General features: G+C 35.1%; 1 protein-coding gene across 2 annotated transcripts in view; it reads right to left on the bottom strand.

Moving 5' to 3' along the window:
* The window catches only part of CLTC (clathrin heavy chain), a 60,186-nt gene that overhangs the window by 13,288 nt on the left and 23,462 nt on the right, over positions 1–23,436 (bottom strand). For both annotated transcript variants that reach the window (XM_035026718.1, XM_035026719.1), the window contains exons 3-18: positions 22,455–22,723; positions 21,648–21,809; positions 20,623–20,736; positions 20,035–20,208; positions 16,524–16,721; positions 15,589–15,789; positions 13,391–13,543; positions 12,189–12,311; positions 11,399–11,536; positions 11,036–11,200; positions 10,705–10,885; positions 9,191–9,354; positions 4,542–4,667; positions 3,841–3,983; positions 1,704–1,938; positions 903–1,025 (exon numbers count right to left, since the gene is read on the bottom strand). In XM_035026718.1, coding sequence (XP_034882609.1) covers positions 903–1,025; positions 1,704–1,938; positions 3,841–3,983; positions 4,542–4,667; positions 9,191–9,354; positions 10,705–10,885; positions 11,036–11,200; positions 11,399–11,536; positions 12,189–12,311; positions 13,391–13,543; positions 15,589–15,789; positions 16,524–16,721; positions 20,035–20,208; positions 20,623–20,736; positions 21,648–21,809; positions 22,455–22,723 — 2,669 coding nt within the window. The remainder of the gene's footprint in view (positions 1–902; positions 1,026–1,703; positions 1,939–3,840; positions 3,984–4,541; positions 4,668–9,190; positions 9,355–10,704; positions 10,886–11,035; positions 11,201–11,398; positions 11,537–12,188; positions 12,312–13,390; positions 13,544–15,588; positions 15,790–16,523; positions 16,722–20,034; positions 20,209–20,622; positions 20,737–21,647; positions 21,810–22,454; positions 22,724–23,436) is intronic.

The following is a 23,436-nucleotide window of genomic DNA, read 5'->3' on the forward strand; positions in this document are numbered from 1 at the left end:
ATCTAATAAGAATAAGCTGGCATCTCAGTAGAAAACTTGAAGTAAGAATGAAGGAGAAATACCTTTAAATTCACCACACAAAGGTTTTTCTACACAAATCCACATATACCCACATCATGTGTACTTCCATTCTCTAGAAAAACCATCCTAATTATATAATTTCTCTTTTTCTCTGATTAAAATATTATGCATAATAACCACTCCTCATCATCACTTTCATAGGTAAATATGAATTCAACTACATAGATGTGGCAATAGGGACTCAGTAATTCCTCTATTTTTGGCTAATTGTATGGCTCTCGGGTGCTTCAATATTTTTTCCAGGAAGCTTTGTTTTTGTTTTGTTTTTTTTTTAAAGATTTATTTATTTATTTGACAGAGAGAGAGAGAGAGAGACACAGCGAGAGAGGGAACACAAGCAGGGGGAGTGGGAGAGGGAGAAGCAGGCTTCCCGCCAAGCAGGGAGCCCGATGCGGGGCTCGATCCCAGGACCCTGGCATCATGACCCAAGCCGAAGGCAGACGCTGAACAACTGAGCCACCCAGGCGCCCCTCCAGGAAGCTTTGTATCTAAAATGGGAATTTTCCTTAGAAATGCTTCCAAGGAGAGGAACGAAAAATTAATAACCTTCAATTTATTCTTTTCCATATTTGTACTTCTACTAGGAGAATTTAAGAACCATTATAACAACCTTCAATTCTTAGGGTTTTAAAAAAATGTTTTCAATTTATGATGTATGTGCAATATATATGTATATTAGTATAATTTTGTTTTCTTCTACACTTTTTACTGCCCTCTCTCATAGTTAAGTATGATCCATTTGAGTACTTATGGGTATGATGATGGGAAAGGTTTTATTCATAGTTAAAAAGATGAGCCTTAACCACATTTGCCAATTTTACCTGGTCAATTAGGGGTCTCCTGTAAGGATTGCTTTCCAGCAGCACACTACCCCATAATTCTGGATCCTTTCGGCGTACCAAATATCGGGAAAGACTTTTGAAGAGGGAATTCTCATTGCAAACCTAAATAAGATAGATTAGGTTAGTTTCAAGATAAAAAGTAAAGACTTTTTATAGACTAACTTTAGTTTTAAAGGCTATTTCCTATGATATATACCCTGTATATCGTTTTAAAAAATCCATCACTTTTACATACAAACTTGAATAGGTTATAACCAAGTTTTTATTAAAAATCAATATGTAATCCTAGATTAAAAGGAAAAAATAAGGACATTATTGGGGCAATGACAAAATTAGAGTAAGACAGATTTTAAAATTATTCTGTCAGTGTCAAGATCACTGAAGTTGCTATCTACAGTGTGGTTATGAAAACAGTATCCTTAGTCTTAGGAAATACACACTGAAGAGGTATGCAACTTATTCTCGTATGTACACATATACATATATATGTATGTATGGTGTGTACGTGTGTTTATGTATGAGAGTGTATGAGAACACAAGTGATAAAACTACTGGGGTTAAAATGTTAATAGGTGAATATAGACTTAATTTACTATTTTGGCTACTTTAAATTCACAGTTAGTGGCAGATAAAGTTTTTTTTAAAAAGCACACATCTACAAGGAATGCTCTGTATTACGTAAGGCCACTGTGAAACTCAAAATTCACTAATCTAACATTATACAACAGGTTTTTAAAAATGCAGCCTCCTCTCTGTACACATTTAGCTAGTAATACTCACATTAATAAGCTCCAGATCACACTGGCCACGTTCATAAGCAACACAGGCCAGATGTGGATCTCTCTTCTCACAATACTTTCCAACAACTCGACTGTCATAATAAGGATTTTCACGAAGAAATCTCTCTGGGTTGTTATTACTGTCTATGTAGATTTTGGCTAATGCGTTGTGAGTAGCAGGCTCCTCACAGCCCTCGTGAATTCTGGCCTCTAGCCAAGGCAGAAGCAGTTTCAACCTAGTATTAAAAACAAAACAAAAAACCCCATATACACACAAAACAACACAAAGCCACACATGATATATTATTAAAAAAAAAACCTATACAACTCTTGACAATGCTAACTACAGAAGTACCTTACGGTATATAATATGCTTTCCCATACATAATTTTGAATTCTCAACAATTCTATTACAAATTGGGAAATTAAGATTCAGAGATGGTTAAATGATTTGCCCAAGATTACACAAAAGGTATAAAAGACTCTCTTTAGAATCTCCCAGGCCTACGTGCTACGTTATTTAGATAGGAAACAGAAAAAAAAGAGATTATAGATTCATACTGTTCTTTTTTTATACTGGACAAAATATCCAGACTTCAGATAAATTTTTTTTGGAAGTAAGATGGGAATGTCCTATGAGAAAATAGGCCAGATTATCTAAGGTTCCTTACAATTTTAACACAATTAACAGACATTACCTACAGCCAAAGGGGGCAATACCCTAAATACACAATGTGAACAAAATCTGGTGGCTTTAGAAGCTCTGGGTTTAGTAACTCTAGAAGTCATACAATCACAACACCAAGGATCATGGTTTCACTAAGCTATAGCTTATGTTTCAATAGTCCTTTTGACCACGGCTGAAGTGTTAAAAGCACCTAGAGGGGGCTCCTGGCTGGCTCAGTTGGTGGAACACGCAACTCTAGACCTTAGGGTCATGAATTCAAGCCCCACAGTGGGTAAGAAGATTACTTAAACATTAAAATAATAATAATAATAAAAATAAAAGCACCCAAAGGAAAAACAGTAGGTCATATTTTGGCTATAACATACTCCCACTAGGGTAAAGACACAAATTTGCATTAAGGCAAAAAAAAAAAAAAATCATGATGCTATAAACAAGTGCAACCCAAGCAGATGTGCCATGGCAACTGAAAAAATAAACATTAGCTAAGGCACATCTAGACTAGTGACTCACGTGTGAATCTGGTTTATCACAATATAATTTGTAACTTAAAGACCAAATTGTCTAACTATAACTATCTGGCTATTTGCTTGGAATATACAAACAAACAAGACTGTTTTCAGGTATTAGATTTAAGACTCAACTGAAACCTCTTTCTAAATGTTAAATTGTTAGGACCTATAATTTCAAACTAGGCTCAAGCTTTTAAAATCAATATTATATTCTATATCTCCACTGTCCTTGAATACAGAATTTTTCTGCTTGGAATATTCAAATACAAATTCTACAAATATCATTTCTAGGATACCTATGCCAACTCAGGTTAAAATTAAACCCCATAGGTTTTCTTGTTATCTTTTCATAGAGTAACTTCCCCACTGTTAGACCAATCTACCAACCTCATTTACTACATCAACACTTTCTAAACACACTAGTTCATCAAAATGTCCCAGCTAAAAAAAAAGACTTCATGGTATAATAAATATTAGAAGCACTTATACTATATTCTCCTCTCCCGGAAATTCAGAATTCATATTATCACATTAAGGTTCAAATTAAAAATCAGTTTAACCCACAGTTACACAGGGAATTCTTTTCTCTCATTATACTTGACATAAATTAGAGAAGAATTAGTTACTAAAAGAGTGGCGTCGTACCTAACTAAAAACAGGTTTTTTACACAGTTTACATTAAAAACATACAGTCAACCCACACAGCTGTAATTATAAACATGTAAATAATGTCTGACAAAACTGTAATGTTTTCTAAAACAGATTTTTTTTCCAGCATTATAGCTAGCTTATCACTTCTAAATTAGGTGTCCCCAGGGAATTATGATCCATGTTTTATTGAATAGCTTTTAGGCAAATGACAGTCCATATTTTTTATCCATTAGCATGCTGAGAAAGACTACTAATTTATCCCATTTGTGTAGGTTAAAATGGTACTACACCTGTTTCTTTTTTCAACCTCAGCAACAAGCTCATCAGTAGAGAATTGACCTCTTACAACAAGAATCAAGTTTTTAATGACATCTTCAGAGCAATCAACATCAAGCAATCCTCCAATAACCACAGGAAGTCGACTTGGATTCACCTATGGTTAAAAAAAAAAAAAGTCATTATGTTATTAATAAGCAAAGCAAAAAGGAGTTTTTTAAAAAATTAAACTCATTTCCCTCTTTTAAGCTCAATTTTAAAATTCAGTAATAAACCAAGAGTCTAAATTTACAAGTAGACAGAAAAAGTCAGGAGGAAGTCTGGGTTGGTTAATTATCTCAGCATTGCTCTAAATTAAGTCAGTCCATCCAAAGAAGCTATAGTCACGGAATGTCTATGGAAGACTAAGTAAAAGGCCTCCATTATAGCAAAACTGCTTTTCTACATGGATATCTACTGGATCTACCTGGTATCTCAGGGGTTGCGTTATCAAGTAACTAGTGTGTAGGTCACCCAACTTTTTCAACTACAGCAGTCAGTTCTGTTTAATGCTTAACATGAAGGTAAAATTCTAATCTAAATAAGGATTCGGGGAGGAGGGGGCATTGACAAGAACTGTAGCAGACCACTCTCTTGTACAGTTTCAAAAGGATATGAAGATTTCCAGAGTGTGAGAAGTAAAATTTACAATAAGGTATTTTTAAGTAGTACTTACCTTCTGTACATATATCTCTATATACTTTTGAAGATTATTTCTATATAAATAGAGCACCAAATCATGGACAAAGTCAAATCGATCACATACAATGATAAGTGGTAATTGATCTGTCAGCTTCGCTTCCTGAAAAAAGAACAAAATGAAGCCTTAGTTTTCTCCTTCTGTGAGCTATCAAATCTATGTATAATATGACAATCTGTTAAACTGCTGGGAGAGGCCCACATAAACTTAGAAATGCCCCGGGAGCTAGTGTGCACCTATCCCAGTTCCACTAAATTTTTACTAAGCAAAATACCAAGTCCTTTCCACATACACCCTTTATCAAAAAAAGTAACAAATTAAGATTTGTGAGCCACCAGTGGCATTTAGAATTTCATTAATAGTAATATTGCAAGTGAGTTTGGAGTTGACTTAAGAACTACAGTCACATTTGAAAATTACAGCATAAATGGCTCATAGTTGTTTCAAACTAATGATTTTTTTACCCCTCCCAAATCCAATCTATATAGCCAGCCTCTAACACTATTACAATAAAGCCTACAAGGAGCAGCATGATGGTTAAAAAAAAAAAAAAAAAAAGCACATAAGGAAAAGACATCTTTAAATTACCAATCACTTTTACCATTACAAATACCAAGCTATAATCCTACTTATAGATTGACACAGATGTTACAGACAGGTAGGTAAGACCTGTACCTGGGCATTTACCTGATACATGTCCTGTTACATTCCACAGACATAAGGTACAGCACAAAAAACAACAGTTTCCATCAGGAATTCATTTATACACAGTGAAACATTCCTCAATAAATGATTCCTCTATGTCAGTCTACTAAGGAAGTACAACTAAGCAGGATAGGACTTTCCCCAATGGCAGCCACTGAGAACATTATTTGCAATGTTAAAATAAAATGGTTCCTAAGTTTAGTGCATATCACTTATCCAATTATTTATAAATTGGGTATAATTTGAAGATTAGCCTATGAAAAGTTCAGAGAACACCAAACTAACTTTGGAAATCAGGAGAAATTCCAAATAAAAAATCAAAATGGCTGTAAATCTGAAGTGGAAGTCCAGCTGCAGATTTTTCCAATTAAGGAAAGTCTAAAGCATGTTAGCACCATGGAAACTCTGTACTAACAGCTACAATCATTTCTAGAAAAAACGTTCGATCTACCTATCCAAAAGATTTCAGTTGGCCAAGTTTTTCCTACTAAACGAACATCAGAAAGTTAGTGGATCAACACACTAATCTTTATTCTCTTTAATATACACATAAAATATTATATACTTTACCACTTAGAAAATACACTTGGAAGTAATGTAAGATTACCTAGGTGTTCTATTCTCATGCATGGGTGTTTAAGATTTCTGCTGGTAAAGACAACTATATTGTATTTCTAAAGAAAATTTAAGATTGGAAAACTAGATAAAAACTAGTATATTTTCTTGACTGCCTAAATTTGCACATGATTTCACACATGGGAGTAATGCTATTAATATTTTAAATTACTTACTAAAAAGGTTAACCCTCTAGCTATTATGGTTAAACATTTTAAGAACAAAACTGAAATTATATAAACAGGTTCAGAGGTTTTCTTAAACATTAAGTTATTCACTTAACTAGTATTTACTCAGTACCTATAAACTGGACACTGTCCTTATGCAATATAGATATAGCAGGGAACAAAGTAAAGCATTCTCTCAAGGAACTTCTGTTCTAGTGGGAAAAGGCAATGTCTTGTAACATTAAGTGTTTTAAAGAAGAGTAAAGCAGGACATGGGGGAGGTGAAGATGGAATAGGGATAGGTTTTATTCTAAACAGGGGAATATGAGACAACCTTTCTCATGACATTTCATCAGAAATCTGAACAAAGGTAAGGAATTCTAGTCATGAAGATTTAAGAAAAAAGTAGAACAGGGCACAAGCAAATGTCCTGGGGCAGAAGAGGGTTCAGGGAGTTCCAGGAATAATTAAAGCAGGCCAGTGTGTTTTAAGTACAACCAGAAGAGAAAAATGGTAAAAGAAATAAGATCAAAGGTAGGAGAAAGCAGATCATGGGTCTGAAGAACAGTTCCATACTCTCTACAGAGAGCTATAGTTTCACAGGGTGAATGCATGAGCCAAATGATGCTGATGACACCATTTCATCCTGCTCACAGGCTACTTTAAAGGAGAAGTCATAATCTACCAATCTTTGTATTCCTGGTGGCTAACATGTAATTGGCACTTGAATGTTCAAGATCAGAGTATTTTTCTTACCAGAGTTTACATACAACACCAGTCAATTTTCATACGCCTAGTTATCGCCAAAATGAAGTTTAATGACAGTGATGATGAGATGCAGCATTATAGCTACATTCTACAGGTCAATAAGGAAAGTGAGTAAAGGGCCCAGGATGTCCATTCTTACTACTGGGGTGAAGGGTTGAATACAATAGTAGCATCTAAGTACTAGACCCTCATCTCAGGCAGAAGACACAAGGTTTACCTCTAACTTGGGCTGGAGTTAAAATTCCTTCATAAAGTCAGAAATAACTTAAAACCAAAGAGAAAACTTGCCTGATAGAAAGTGATCACATGTTGGCTGACTCTACCTTATTTCCAAGGCCCATCAACACAGTTTATTAACAATGGTTATCACCTGAACATCTATGGCATACATGGTACTTGACTTGATCAACAAAGCTTCTGGCTGGAGAAACTGAGGCTGAGGGACGTTAGTCAATTTGCCTGAGGTAACAGCTAGACAAATACCAAATGAACAAACAATAGCTAACGACAGAAACAGAATTTAAACCAGGCTGACTGGTTTAAAAGCCCAAAATCCACATTCATTTCCCTACTCTATCAGACTTGCACCTAATTCACAGTGTGATGTGTGGAAGGGGAGTCCCTCTTCTCATTAGATCTCAGGGGCTAAGCAACTTAAGGTTACACCATGCTAAAATCCAGAGGATTTTTTTTGAAGCTCAAGATCATAATTAAGTGAAAATAGTTAATTTAGTCCTATTTTACATATAAAATGACTCAAAAATAAAAACCCAATTCTAAAGAAATGACCACTGAAGCCTAACAGTCGAGAGCTTAGTAACAACGAAAAAGGCATCAGTTTAAGAATCTGGTAATATTTTTAAAAACAGGAAACCGTACCGATACTCAAAGGAGGAACTGAATTGTTGTCATGGGTACTCTAGTCAAGCATAGAGCATCAAATCTTTCTCATTTGGAGGGCTTTTTGACACCAGAAAGACTTGGGTTCCAACATATCATAGTAGCCAGGCTACTCAGAATATTCATGATGGCCAAGACATTATATAAAGCTATACATACTATGAGGGAAAGTTTGTCTTTTAATCTAAAATATAAGGCAACTTCTATACTTTAACTACCTCATTGTATTAAAACCTCTAAGAGTTTAGCTGTTTAATCTAGAGCCCAGTAGTAATTCTTAGTAGTAGAAAAATACAAAAGGGCAAACAGCTAATAAAACTATAGGTTTAGATAATCTATGTTATTTTAGACACAGCATAGGAGCAGGAAAAGCCTATTTTTTCTACTGAATTACAAAATAATCATTTTGGTTTTAGTTTCAAGGTAAAATTCTTCCAAAAGACAAAAAATACTTAAGAACTTTATATAGTCCCTAGAATCATTTCATATATACGTACATATATATAATCTAAATGCAAAATATAAATACATATATTTTTAAGGGGTAATCTAAGTGTTCTATAGTTTACCTGATTTTTATCGACAACTGCCGATTTCAATGCTTTATTTTTCCTCATAGTATAACTGGTAGATATGAGAATAAAGCTTAAGTTAAGTAAACATCCCTTAGGTATGTTCTGATGAGCTAAAATTCTTTAAACCATTACTCTTCACTGCAACAGAGGCAGTTCTTCTCTATAACTAGTGTCACAAAGCTGAGGGTTTTTTTTGTTAGATCTTACCTTCAGTTGAATGAATTATACACGATTAATATTTAGTTTCTAGAGAAAAGCTAATTTGAAGAGAGAGAAACCTGTCCTTTAGATAACAAAACCTTTGTATATAATACAGGCTCCTGAAAAGGACACTGAGGGCAAACTGATCTTAATCTTTAATAGGAGCATTCCTGAAATTCTAAAGTGACATTGAGAATCTCCAACCACTTTTCAAAATTTTTCTTCCAAATTTCAAGTGGAAGGAAATTCTTTTGACAGTGCTATTTTTTTCTTCTTTTAAAGAGATGTTCATTCTTAAGTATTACTTACCAATTCCCTACCTTATTTCAAAGGAAATAAGGAGTATTAAATTTTGAAGAAATAACTCAGCACATAATTTGAGAATGCTAAGAATTTCCCATTTAGGAAAAACAGTATTTTTTTTAATTTATTCATTTGAGACAGAGAGAGAGAGAGAGAGAGAGTAGGGGAGAGAGGCAGAGGGAGAGGGAGAAGCAGACTTCCCACTGAGCAGGGAGCCCAACGCGGGGCTCCATCCCAAGACCCGGAGATCATGACCTGAGCCGAAGGCAGACACTTAACCACCGAGCCACACAGGCACCCCAGGGAAAACAAATATTTTAGAACTATGATGAAACCTGTGTAAAACTGATCTTCAACCCAGCCAGAAAGTGCATTACTCAAAACCACTTACCTTGAGAAAATTCTTGACTCGCTCAGGATCATAGCAGTTGCTTTCTCTGCAGATTCTTTCTACTTCTTTGATCTGCCCAGTCTTACAAGCTGCCTGAATATACTTAAAGTGCACATCTGGGTCCTGACTAAAGTTAACAATGGATCCCAGAAAATAGAAGAGACCTTAAAGAGACAAATAATTGAAATTAAGCATAGGTGCACCTTTGAAAATGATAGAACTGAAAAATATGCAAGCAATTAAAGAAACATGTCAATTATACTTCTAATTTAAAAATAACTGTTATATTGAATAGCCCCAAATAAAAACTGGGTTGCTCAAAAAGCTCAATAAGAATACTAATTAATCCAGTAATCAGTTCAATAAATGAATATTCACTTTAATCCCTACAGAACAGACAATTCAATGTTTTCTAGTAGTTAAGTAGTAGTTAGGAGGTAGCTACCTAATACTAAAGCTAATCACACCATGTTCCATATGAGAAATTTTAAATGAAGTCCCTTAGAGGAGGTTTTCCTATATGTAGTTAATAGGAAAAATACAAAAGTGGTTTGAAAAGAATTTAATGCAATGCCGTTCAACAGAACTTTCTGTGATGATAAAAATATTCTATATCTGCACGGTCCGATACGGTAGCCACTAACCAGACGCAGCTATTAAGCACTTGAACTGTGGCTACAGAACTAAAATTTTAATTGTATTCAATTTTAATTACTTTAAATTTATATAGCTACATGTCACTAGTGGCTACTGTACTTGAATGAACAGAATCAATTTAGTACATAGTTAACAGACAGAAACTGAGAAAATTATTCTTATTCTGTCTAGAGGACAATAGGACAAAAAAGGGAAAAAAGATGACTGGGGACCAGAAGTTTAGCTAATAAACCTAAGCATCATCCAATAGTGATTACACTGATACTCAGTATAGCAGTGATTCTCACATGGGGTGTTTTTTTCCCCAGGCGACAGACATATGGCAATGCCTGGAGACACTTTTGGTGATCACAACTGTTTTAGCTGCTACTGGCATCTAGAGGTAGAAGCCAGGGATGCTGCTAAATATCCTGCATGCACATGACAACCCGCCCCCAAACCAAATTATCCATAGTGCAAAAAAACCCAAATTATCTAAAGTGCAAAGGTAGAGAAAAGCTACTGTACAGTGACAAGTCACAAAATGTCCTTGGCTAGAAACATTTGCCATTTTAAGAGTCAGACAACAGAAGTGTGAAATCTTATTACACCTAATCGTATTTTCATTTTATACAATTATGACAAAGCTACGACATGTTTGTGTCTTAAAATTCTGCCTTTAATTCGTCTATAAAATATCCAAGCTGACAGTCTCATTCACTACACATCTCTAGAATCCCACATAAAAGAGTTGACATTTATTAAATAAAACTCAAATTGTGCCATAAAATCAGCTTGTAGAAAGAATTTCCAATAGTACAAGATCATAATACCCCTCTTGGCTCTCTTAATTAAAAAACTCAGAAACTCTTAATTACCTTCAAAACTCTTGAAAGATTCAAAAAGTTCAATGAGAGATTGAGTTGACAGTTGTTCATGATACTTCGAAGCCACCTGAACACAGATCTGCAGATTCTGACGAATATTGGCAGACAGCATGGCCCTGAGACATTCTAGAGAGTCTTCTACTGATAAGGACCCAAAATAATTCACTAACCACTAGAAGACAAAATAAACAGGTAAATAAATACATAAATGAAATAATATTGAACCTAATGATGGAATGAAATTACTATTATCAGTACTACACACACATTTCAGTATACCAATCAATCATATCGTCATCTGTTAGGTAAGAGACTACAATACCTCAGGGTTAAGAAGATGGGTGTGAACAACCGCACGCTTTATGTCATATAAATCAGTGAAGTGTTCTAATGCACGCTGCAGCAGACCAGCCTTTTCACACAGCTGAGCGATATGAGCCCGGTCATAATGTGTGAACATCTGATTCCCTAGAATGGCATCTGCAACCTATAAAACCACAAATAGGACAGATTTATTTTATATCCCATTTATATCAATAATTCTATATCCAGATTACATACTAAGATTCAATAGTGAATAAAGAAAAAAGTAAAGGCATCACAGTAGCTTCAAATAGCTTAATCTAAGAAGCTCTCAGTAACTACAGAACAGTGGAAACATGCCTAAAAAGCAGGAAAAACGTACCTGAGGCGCATGCATAAGGTTCATCTCAAGCAACCGTGTCTGTAAAGGACCTTCAGATGGGCGATTATTCTTCAGGGCATCAAGCAAGAATGCTGTACACTGTTGAATTAGATTGTATTCCATAAAGACATCTACAATCTGAAAAAAAAAAGGATTTAAAGAGAACTGTTTTAAGATGTTTAAAACTTGCTTTACAATACTGTTGACAATTTGTAAATGAAATTAAATTATCAGTTCACATATAAAAAAAACTGCCAGACCTAATCCCAGATTTAAATATCATTTGTACAATATAACTTCATAATTTAAGAATAAATTTTTATCTTCTACAGTTATTTTTAGTTCTGGTAAAAAAAATAATTTAAGGTACTATATATAATAAAATACAATTAACAATAGTTTTAAAATTCTGATGAACTATTTAAAATATACAAAATATGAAGGAGTCTGAATCCCACTTCCTATATGCATCTCTTCCTTCACCCAATGGCAGCAACCATCCTTTTTATCATTCCCATATTTTTCATGTATATATATCTCTAAACAAGATGGTTGTTTTACGGGTTTTAAAACTGTATATAGGTGGTATCTTCCTAGGAGTCCATTCTTCTGCAACCTGGGTTTTGTTTTTTTTTTTTAATATACTTGAGGTTTATCCATGTAGACAGACACAGCTCTAATTTCTACAAATTGAAAGGTTAACCCATTCTTCTCCAAAGCTGTTTAAACCCAGATCCACCCCATTCACTTTTTAAATCAACTTCTACAGAATACATTTTAATGCCTTTACCTGTGTGATATCAGCAAGAGGTTCTTCATCCTGAACTAACATTTGGGCAAACTGTTGTCCCTGATCTGGACTGATACGCATGACATTTCTCAGCAGAAATATCCAGTCTGGAGTATATCCAACCTACAAATGGACAAAAATTTGCAACTCTACTGCAATGTTTCATTTTTATATCATTTAAAGGATTTTTCTACAATAGAATTTTGCTAATATAGAACTACTGCAAGTACAAATTCAGTTTTAACATGCTCAATTTGACCTTGGTTTATATTGGCAAATAGACACCTTGGTGATAATATATTTGAATGGAAAGCTATGAATTTTTATAACTGACTTACGCATTTTCAATGAATGACTATTTCAAAGTTTCTTCTAAAAGGTAAATAGGCCCCTGACGTCTTAAATTCTTTTTTTTTTTTTTAGATTTTTTTTTTTTTTTTTTTAATTTATTTGAGAGAGAGAGAATGAGAGACAGAGAGCATGAGAGGGAGGAGGGTCAGAGGGAGAAGCAGACTCCCTGCTGAGCAGGGAGCCCGATGCGGGACTCAATCCCAGGACTCCAGGATCATGACCTGAGCCGAAGGCAGTCGCTTAACCAACTGAGCCACCCAGGCGCCCCCTGACGTCTTAAATTCTGAGAAGCCAAGCAAGAGTGTCTCCATTTTTTTTTTTTTTTTTTTTTTAAAGAAATCTCTCTACCTAATGTGGGGCTCAAACTTGACTCCAAGATTAAGAGTCTCATGTCTAGGGGCGCCTGGGTGGCTCAGTTGTTAAGTGTCTGCCTTCGGCTCAGGTCATGTGGTCCCAGAGTCCTGGATCAAGCCCCGCACTGGGCTCCCTGCTCAGTGGGAAGCCTGCTTCTCCCTCTCCCACTCCCCCTGCTTGTGTTCCCTCTCTCACTGTCTCTCTCTTTTTTTAATTAAGAGCATTTATAACTGAGATTATAACTAAATTTCTAAATAAGTAAAATCTTTAAATAAATAAGAGTCTCATGTCTACTAAATGAGTCAGCCAGGTGCTCCCCCATGTCATTTCTGAATAAGTGTTAATTCTATATGTGAGAGCTAAAATAGGGTTTTTATACTTTTTCAAGTAAATCAAAATTTAAAGAAATTCACTATTAAACTTACTGACCATTCCTATAGGTGAATATCTCAATGTTTTAATGAATGTATACTGAGAACCTGTTTCACTGAACTCACTTTTTTAGCATATAAAACAATCTTCTGGACTTGACCTGTTTCTGCAAAGCACTGAATGACTTTATTTGGGACATTAGCCCGCAGGTACACACTAAGTGCCAATGTAGGGTCCACAGATTTCACAAGGTCACCCAGTTCTTCTGAACATTCCAGCTGTCCAAGGGAAAAAGAGATTGTTTAGTAATCACTGAGTTTTATAAATGAGCAATTGATATTACTTCCACTATAAATAATAACTAATATGACGGGCACTTACTCAACTGTCCCAGAATATATTATAAATATGCAAGGGTTGTGGTTAATAAAGACTCTTGATCTTGTATTCACAGCATTTTCTCAGTAAAATTCTCCACACATCCTACTTAAGGATAAAAAGCCCACCAATATCATATTGTATCTATATCATAGATACAACCAACTACTTTGTTAGGAAAGGAGGTACTTAAAAAGCAGAATCCTGAAATTCTATCGATCTATTATGAATATTCAGATCATCAGATCCACATGGCCCCAATTCTTCAAAAAGAATTCAATTTTTAATGTAATGTTATCAAGTGAAAATTTATTATTTAAGGAGCCAGATGAGGCTTACCCTAAGGACCCTTCTTAAAATTAGGGTATAATTTGTCTAAAGGATCTAAGCTCCATTATCATTTTGACTTTTAGATCTAAGGTCACAAAGCAGAACATACTAATTTTCTAAGGTCAGAGATAAAAACTTTAGAATTTTTAGGCGGTATACAAGCAGATACCCTCCTCTGCACTATTCAATCTTAGTCAGCTGCCCAAACTAGAAAACAGCTTCCCTAAGAGTTTTGATTTACATACTAGAGTTGATTTTCTACTTTTAATGGTTGTCAGAAAATAGCATTTATAACTGAGAGGTTAAAAGTTCTACCAGAGTCTATACCTCTTAACTGAACATGCTAACTAGTATAGAGTTGACTAGTGTCCCTTTTACAATAAATCCCATATGAACATTCACAAAAAAAGGTAATGATATCCAAAAAGCTTTCACATAGCTATACAGGTCAACTCAGTTACTTTGGCTGTTCCCAACCTCCCTTAACTTAAACAATTAGGACGGACCTCAAATACTCGCTAGTGTGGCTAGTAACTATTCTTCAGCAGAGACTCCTGTCCAAACATCCCAACTCTGAAGCACTATTCTCCAGTATCCTATAAGACTGCCAGAAGCTGGGTCAAGAAACAAGCACTTAGAATTAGTAATGTAAAAATATTATCAATATACACTAAAGCTGAAAGGTATAATACTAAAAGTTATTCACTACTCAGAGTATTTTAAACAGTACCACCTCCATTCTTGACAGTGGCATACGCTAGGGTAATTCAATATTACTACTTTGTCAAAAAAGGCTTTTTATGGTGGTATGAAAGGAATAATGCCACCAAGGAACTGTTTAAACTTGTTAGTTGCCTTACAAATAAGCAAAATTTTCCATAATGTGCTCTAAGAAACACAGTACTATTAGCTGCTCTGTATAAAAAGCATAGGAAAACCCTACAGTAAAGTTTAGGTTAAGGTTAAGAACAGATTTTAAAGACGCACATTAAAAAAATTTCAAGAAACTAGTTAAATATTTTTCCATGTAATGCCAATTAACATTCTGTGAAATCACTTTGGGAATCCCTATCACTGCTAATTAGACAGCCCTGATGTCTTGTGTCGTATCAATGATCCCACATTTTATGTTTCCCTTGCACATCCTAACACTTGTTACTAGTAGCAAATACAACAATTTTGATAATACTTGGGAATTTCTAAAAGATGTGGTATCAAGTGTGGGATGTGAGATACAAGAATATACCCTATGTCCAAATGAGTGTTACACATGTTGACAAATATGAATGTATACTGAAGTAAGTGTCTCACACCAAACTTTTCCTAAAGCAAAAGGATAGTAATTTGCTTCCTTGTTAGTAGTTTTAAGCACCAAGCAAGAATCCTGGATTCCATTCAAAAAACTGAACAAAGATACCCTATCTCCACAGGCCATAAAAAATAAATACATTTTCAAAAGGCAGTAAGTTACTGCATCTCATACAGTATCTGTCCTTGTTCTATTCCTACAAGCAGTAAATAATGGACATTTTGGTGCAGCCTAGATGTTTCTAACTTGCTACCACGGTATTTAAATACAATCAAAGCAAAAGTATGTTAACATAAGTCAATATACCTTATCTTCTTTTAACCATTTCTCCAAAAGCTGTTTCCGCCCTTGCTGAAGTACAGGCCTACACAGTTCTAAGGATTCATATTTGTTTAGCTGACCCTGGTCCAAAAGGATTCCAAAGTACTGAAGTAGAGGAGAAGTTTGACCTGGCTGGGCTGGGACACTCTGGAAACGACGGATAGTGTCTGGAGTACGAAGGATTCCCTTTAAGAAAAGGAAATGTGAAAGACTCTTTTTAAAGGTGATCCAACATCACACTAATAACTCCAAGGATCTCTTGGGTCAATCTTAAAAGCATGATTTCATCTACCAATATAACAAATTTCAAATCTTGCATACACTAACTAGCAAAGATTCAATCAATGTTACACATCTGGTTCAAGGTTATGAGATTATTCAGAATCAGAAATATACCAATCCAATTACAATGCCAGTGTGTAAGAAGAGAACAGCATAATCGTAAGTAATTATGGCTAGCTTTTGTTCCAGGTTCACATTAAGTGCAAACTTCAAAATAACTGATCAGGGTGTAGGGTGTTAATTCAGTCCAATATAATACTAAGGTGATGAGAATGAATTCTGCTAAATTTCAGACAAATCTTCTTACCATAAACTAAACAGAATCTATTCAATTTTCAAGTTTAGAAATAAAATCAGTAGCTATCATTGATGAGGGTAAACAGTGTTGTAACTAAGTAACTGAACATTATTACATCTATGTAAATCATAACTTGCTAGATCTACATAATCTTCTGACACTGAGTTTTAAAAAGCTAACCAAGTCTAGAGGCACTGTCAAGTAACTTATACTACAGGAAAATGCAACCTAAAAAGGGTTAGTTTCTCTGTGAAGAGCTGGTTCCACTTCTAACATTATTAGAAATAGAACATATTAACATTAATCCAATCATGCCAACTTCATTTCCATAACTATTTACCTTTGGTGCATTAGCAGCTACCTTTGCTGCCTCTGAGTAATTTCCCTGGGCAAAAAGAGCATTAAATTTCCGGGCAAAGAGTTCTTCAGCACCAGCTAAGTTGTTACGTACAGCCATTCTCAGAGCCAAATCAGGATTTTGTAGGACATTGGTGATATAAGGAATTATGTTTTCTTCTTCCACACATACTGACAGAACCTGCAATTTAAAGATTAATGAATAGCTGCAATGTATTCATTTGGATATCAATGATACCAAATTTGTTTACAGCTGTTTACTACTGAATCATAAAGGTAATGAAATTGTGACAATTACATTCTTGTTGCTGTAAAAAAAATTTTAAAAATTTAGGGGCACCTGGGTGGCTCAGTCGGTTAAGCATCTGACTCTTGATTTCGGCTCAGGTCATGATCTCAGGATCGTGGGATCGAGCCCCGCATCGGACTCCGTGCTGATGTGTGGAGCCTGCTTTGAGAGTCTTTCTCTCCCTCCACCCCCACTCCTGCACACACATGCTTGCTCACTCTCAGAAGGAAAAAAAAAAAAAACAAAAAAAACAAACACCCCAGGAGAAAGAAGACTAAAGGTTGCTAAGCCATTTTGGGATTCTTAAAATATGGCCATATTTATAATATACCACCTAGTTCATACTATCTTCATGGTGTCCAAACTAATTGCTTTGCTATCATCCATTCATTCTTATCATGGTTAATATCAAAGATTAAGGCTCTCCCATTTAGTTGAGTTCTGAAAGGCGGCTCTCCATATGGTTTACTGATTCTTAGGAGATAGTCTGGACAATCTACAGGACTATGAAAAAGCTCTGCAATCTAAATGAAATCTAGGGCTCACCTGGAAGAAGTTTAAGGTATACTCCTTTTAATTCTAGGATTTTTTTTTTTTAACAGCATTTCAGTAATTTTAATTCCATTTACACTCCTAGAGGTCAGATTATATACTTAATGAGGGGAGGAATCACTGAATCCTCATGCACCTAAAATACTGCAACATATGCAGTAGGCACTTAATAAATGTAGCCACCAGTAAAGAAAACTTTCTAACTGCTTTTTATTTGGAGAACAGTTACTCACCTTTTCTCCTCCTAAAAAAAAAAATCACTGTCCCAGAATGATGCCCTACTTGCCTAACATCTAAACTACTATCAATGGACATGAGAAAGGGAGCCGTCACTTCACTATCTACATATCCATTCCTCTCCCCAGCACCAGAGCTGGTTATACACCTCAGCTTACAAACTACTTATACTATCCCAACAGCACTTCTCATATAATTTCTCATCTGTTTCTCGGTCACTATTCCACTAAGGACAGGGACATATCTTTCCTTAGTTGCATTATTAGCACCAGTGTTTTGCCTGAAATAAATGCTTGATATATGTTAAGTAAATGAAAATGGGAAATTTCTGTCCCAGTACTAACAAGAATCAATACAATCTGAGAACTCAATAATCAAAGAGACAGATAACAGTGTACCCTGCCTATTCTATTTTTCCTTTTGAGAAAAATGAAGAAATTTTAACTTCCAGATGCTTTAACTTTTACAGGCCAGACCCCCTCCTGCATCCCCAAAGCTTAGGCTATCCTGTATCTGCCTCATGTCATTCTACTACAAATTAAGACATTAAAAGGAAGAAAGTAATTACTTGTTCTTTACAGTCATTTAAAGCATTCCAGACTCTCACCCTTAATTTAGTGCTTAGTTCCCAGGAAAAATAAGGAAGATGAACAAATCCAGTTCCAATTACACTGCCTGAAGCTTCCTAATGATTGCTACACCTTCATCTTCCCCAAACACCAAATCCACAGATTCATCTTTATCCTATTTTAGACTGTTCTAGCAGATTTCTAGCAACCAGTACTTAGTATCTATAAGGGACAGAGAAGGTTTCTCTACCTCTGAAGTACTCACTCAGTTCTACCAAGTTCACAATTTAAGCTAGATATTGGCAATAATGTTCTCTTGATAGCTTTTGATTTTTAAACCAATAGAAACCACAAACTCATTCCTTCAGGGCATATGTCCAGCTGCAATTGACTTTGATCAAAGACCAAAGGAAATGCCTTGAGGCCTAAGGTCACTATAAACACCCATCTCCCTACTCAAAGCAACTGGCACAGAAAATTTGTTGGGAAGGAGAATAATCAATAAATTCAGAATCAGAGTTATGAACTGCAAATATATATGGTGGAATTTTCCCAGATACTTTATTACCTTAAAAATATCAGCACAGTAGCAGAAATGAGGAAGTCTTTAACAACTTCATAATTAAATTATCACTAACCTAGTTCACCAAAAGGCCAATTCATTCCTGATTTTTCCAAGAGAGACCCATACAACTGAAAGCTACTGAATTTTTAAAGTTGTTTTAGTGCCAAGACACTGACTGGTATAGAAATACAATTAAAAGGAAAAGCCCCTTTCCTAATGAAGAATAGTGACTAAAGCAGTTAAACAAGCAATTGTAATTCATTGTGATAGACGTAAATGAGGAGGGCTACCTATATTCTAAGGGCATAAAGCAGAAGCACCTAACCAGGTGTGGAGATAGATAGGGAATGGATAGATAGGGAAAGACCCTTTCTCTATATTATTTGCCTTTTTACACACATACCATTTTCCAGAAATTAACAGAACAAAGGGGGAAAAAAACCCTATCTACTTCCTTTGCTTACTATCTGGGAAAAACACTAATTTGAAGAAAAACTAGCAAAAGGTAAGACCAATAACAGTATTGCTTGAAATTTTAAACCATTTTTTAGAAAATAAGATAACCTCCTGGTGGAATATTTCTGATCATGCTAAAATACTAAGAAAACAGAAAAAGGATCACTTCTGACAATTTCAGAATAGCTGATATTTTCCCTATCTAATTGGATAACTTTCCAGGTACCCCGCAATAGCTATCGTAAAATATCACTTTCCAACATTAAATATTTAATAATAATTAAAGTGTTAGGAAAAGAGATGTAGAAAGAATTCTTTCTCCAGTAGTTGATTAACTGTCTTAGCAAGAAAAAAAAAAAAAAAAGCATACTACCTGTCAAATGTGACCCTAATAGTTTCTTTGCATGTAGTCTTTTTTTTTTTTTAAGATTTATTTATTTATTTGAGAGGGGGAAAGGGGTGGAGGAACAGACTCTTCAAGGAGACCCCCTGCTGAGTGCAGAGCCCTACTCGATCCCTGTATCCCACAACACATGAGATGGACTTGAGCTGAAATCATGAGCTGGACACTTAACAGACTGAGCCACGTAGGCACCCCAAGAGTCATTTCTTTTGACAATGAAGACAGATAAACACAATCCTAAGTGGCTATATGTCAAACAGCTTCTTCTCTGAGTCAGGATCAAAGAGAGACTTTTTATCATATGCTTCTGTATTTTTATGTATATATTATTTCTGACAACCAAACCATTTCCTTTTTGGGAAGAAAAAGAAAAGTTAACAGTAGTGTTATTTCGCTGCTTAATTTGTTTCGAGATTTCCTTACTTGTCCCTTTCTGTTTACTCCAATTATTCCAGCTGTGGCTTCATGAGGTGCAGTAACAAAGATTGTTTCTCCACTGATTCTATTCATGTAGATACAGGTACCAGTCTCAAGATCATAGAGGTGGATATAGCCATACTTAGTAATCAAGAACACTACATCATGCTTTTCACTGATCTGTATAAAGAAAATCAACATTTCCATAAAATCATGAATCTACAAAGAGAAAATTCAATTCCATTTGAAAGATGCTAAATTCTAGAACTTTGACAAGAGGTTTATATGAAAAATTAATACATATGGTTTCCTCATTTTTATAGCCATTTACTATCCCAAGCTCTTACAGCAAACAAAGAATATGAATAAAATGTATAACAGAGAAAATATAATTTTGAACTTAGGATAACCCAGTTTATGCATTACATGAAAATTAAGAATATTTCCTTACAAAGGTTCACTAATAAACTTTACTATTGAATAAAGGGTATTTTTCTAAGCACTACTAAATTATATTGACTGTGAATAGTAGTTCTGGTATTAATTTTGTTATGAGGAGAGATTTTAAAAGTCCATTTGTTTTGCTTAAAATACCTGCATTGCAACAGGAAAGTCATTTTGTGCTTCTGGAGGGAAGAAAACATCCACTGCCTTCTTTGGAAAGGGCTGGTTTCCTGTAGGTGGTGTGCCAACTTCAATGATATGTAACTGTTCAAAAGAAAATAAAATTGATACACATCTCTCTCATCTAGCAGTTGATCATAGCAGCTTTATTTGTAGCCCCAGACTGGAAACAACCCAAATGTTCTAAAATAGGTGAATATTAAACTACAGTACAACTATACCATGGAATACTCCTCAGTAATAATAATAATAAAAAAAAAATTCTTGTGGACATTATGCCAAGTGGAAAAAAAAATGCCAATCTCAAAGGGTCATATGCTATACAGTTCTATTTATATAGCATTCTTGAAGTGACAATATTATACAAATGGAGAGTATTATTGGTAGTTAGGAGTTAGAGACATTGGGGAAGAGGGGAGCAAGTGGGTGTGACTATAAAGGAATAGCTGGGGGGAATCTGTGCTGATAGAACAGTATATATCACGAATCTACTCCTGTTAAATGACATAGAATGAAACAAATGTACCAATGTCAATTTCCAGTTTTTCTACTGTACTACAGCTATGTAAGATGGTATTACTCAAATTGTGGTCCACATCTATCTAGTCACTTAGGGCATTTAAAATATAGGTTATGGGCTTCACTTACTGAGTCAGACTCTCTAGATATAAGGCAAACAAATGTCATTGTAGAAAAATTGAAAAATATCAAATTAAGGCCTTTGGTAAAGACAAGCAAAATAAAGTGTCACTATAAACAGCTGATATAAAAAAGTCGTTAAAGAACATTATTCATTTTAGACAAGGATCATAAGAAAACATTATTTATTTTAGATAAGTATCACTAGAAACAGAATTTAAACAAAGTCACCTCAAATCTGAATATTAAAAACCAATTAACAATGAAGGGAGAAAACTATTTTGAAATTAGAGGACTAACTAAATTAGTTGAGAGACAAAGACAAGTTAATAATAATTTCTGAAGCCAAAACTTACCTTCCCTCCAGCTTGACCCCGTACTGCAAAACAAAATAACGTTGATTCTTCTGCGTTTCCTTCCATCTTAAACTGCGCGAAACTAGCCGCATGTCCTTCAATGGGCTGAGACACTTTCCTATCTACAGAATACAACTGCATGGCTCCCACCACACGATTTTGCTACAAAGGATCAAAGAGAACAAAGTTTGGGGACCCAATGAATCTATAACTCCCAGATTCATCAACCAGTAAAATAATTAAAATGCTTTATATCACCTTTAGCAGGATCTGTAATTCTTTGTAAATTTAGTCGCTCAATGTAGATTTGATACCTCTTAATTTAAAATTTGGCTCCAACATTATCTTATTAAAGCTTAACATGAATATTTAAAATGTGCCTCAAAAACAACCATCTTTTTACATTATCTTGAAAAAAAAAAATCAATTGGTAAGAGTATTCTGAAAATGTGCATCAGTATAAAGCCATTAAGCTAGTAACCTTTATTTCTTAAAAAAGACTTTCAAAATAAGTCTGATTCGGGGCGCCTGGGTGACTCCATTGTTAAGCGTCTGCCTTCAGCTCAGGTCATGATCCCAGGGTCCTGGGAGGGAGCCCCGCATCAGGCTCCCTGCTCGGTGGGAGGCCTGCTTCTCCCTCTCCCTCTCCCCCTGCTTGTGTTCCCTCTCTCGATGTCTCTGTCAAATAAATAAATAAAATCTTTAAAACAAAAAAAGTCTGATTCACCAGGATTAAACAGAGAAGACATAATTTCAAAATAAACTGCATTCTCTGTACCTTTTATTAAACATATAGAAAAATGTTACCTGTGCAGATATGCCAGTGAGAAGTAACCACTTTTGCTTTGCATCTGTACGATAATTGATAATCTGGCACCCTGCAAGGCTAGAATGGCGATCAAACATTTTCACTGGCTGAGACTCTCCTTCCATACTCCAATGATAAACTGCATTATCCGTAACAAGAGCAACCGTATTCAAAGAGATCCATTTCCAGAAGGTGACATCATCAGTCATGGTATGGGCCTTCATTTTACTTTTCATTTCAATGTTAAATATCTGAAGAGTTTTCCCAGCTAAAAACAAAATTAAGAATTATGAATTATTAGGAAAGCAAAGTTCAGGATAAATTATTATCTAGCTAGACTATCTCTGTAACAAGATCTGTAACTTCAAAACAAAATGGTTCTATCAGGAGACTAATAACCAACTACAGAAGTCACACTGATAGGGCAGCAACCTTTAAAGATAACTGAGACTAAGCCAACAATCTATATCTACAGCTGAAGCAAAACTATATTACCTCTACTAAAGACATTTTAAATAGTATGACTTCTATAGAATTCTAAATCCCAACTGAAAATGAGTCTGAAGACTTAACAGTGATGGAAAACAAGGTTGTAGCCTTCATGCTGATAATTAAGAATGCTTATGCATAAACTAAGTTAGTTGTAGGTACACAGAACAAAGCAAATCTGATACAAACACATGGGGAAAATGTCTACTTTTTAAAAGGCAGTCATCCCCCATCCAACCAAGTCTTGTGGAAACTGCCTTTTTGGAGGAGGATCTATTTCAACTCTGCCTTGTACCAAGCACATAAGAGAAGTGCATGCTACATCCCAATGGTTTAAGATACAAAGGGAAAGGTAGAGGTGCTAGAAAAAAAGGAGACAAAGGACAGTTTGAGATGCTGTTAATATGCTGGAGATACGAACAAAGCTAAGCTTCATCCAATTAAGACAACAAACAGTAAAAGAAGGATGAAATTTGCCTTGAGTGTTAAGAG

This window comes from Mirounga leonina, unplaced genomic scaffold, assembly GCF_011800145.1.
Source record: "Mirounga leonina isolate KUSES-001 unplaced genomic scaffold, KU_Mleo_1.0 Mir_200, whole genome shotgun sequence".
In the NCBI taxonomy this organism is placed as follows: Eukaryota; Metazoa; Chordata; class Mammalia; order Carnivora; family Phocidae; genus Mirounga; species Mirounga leonina.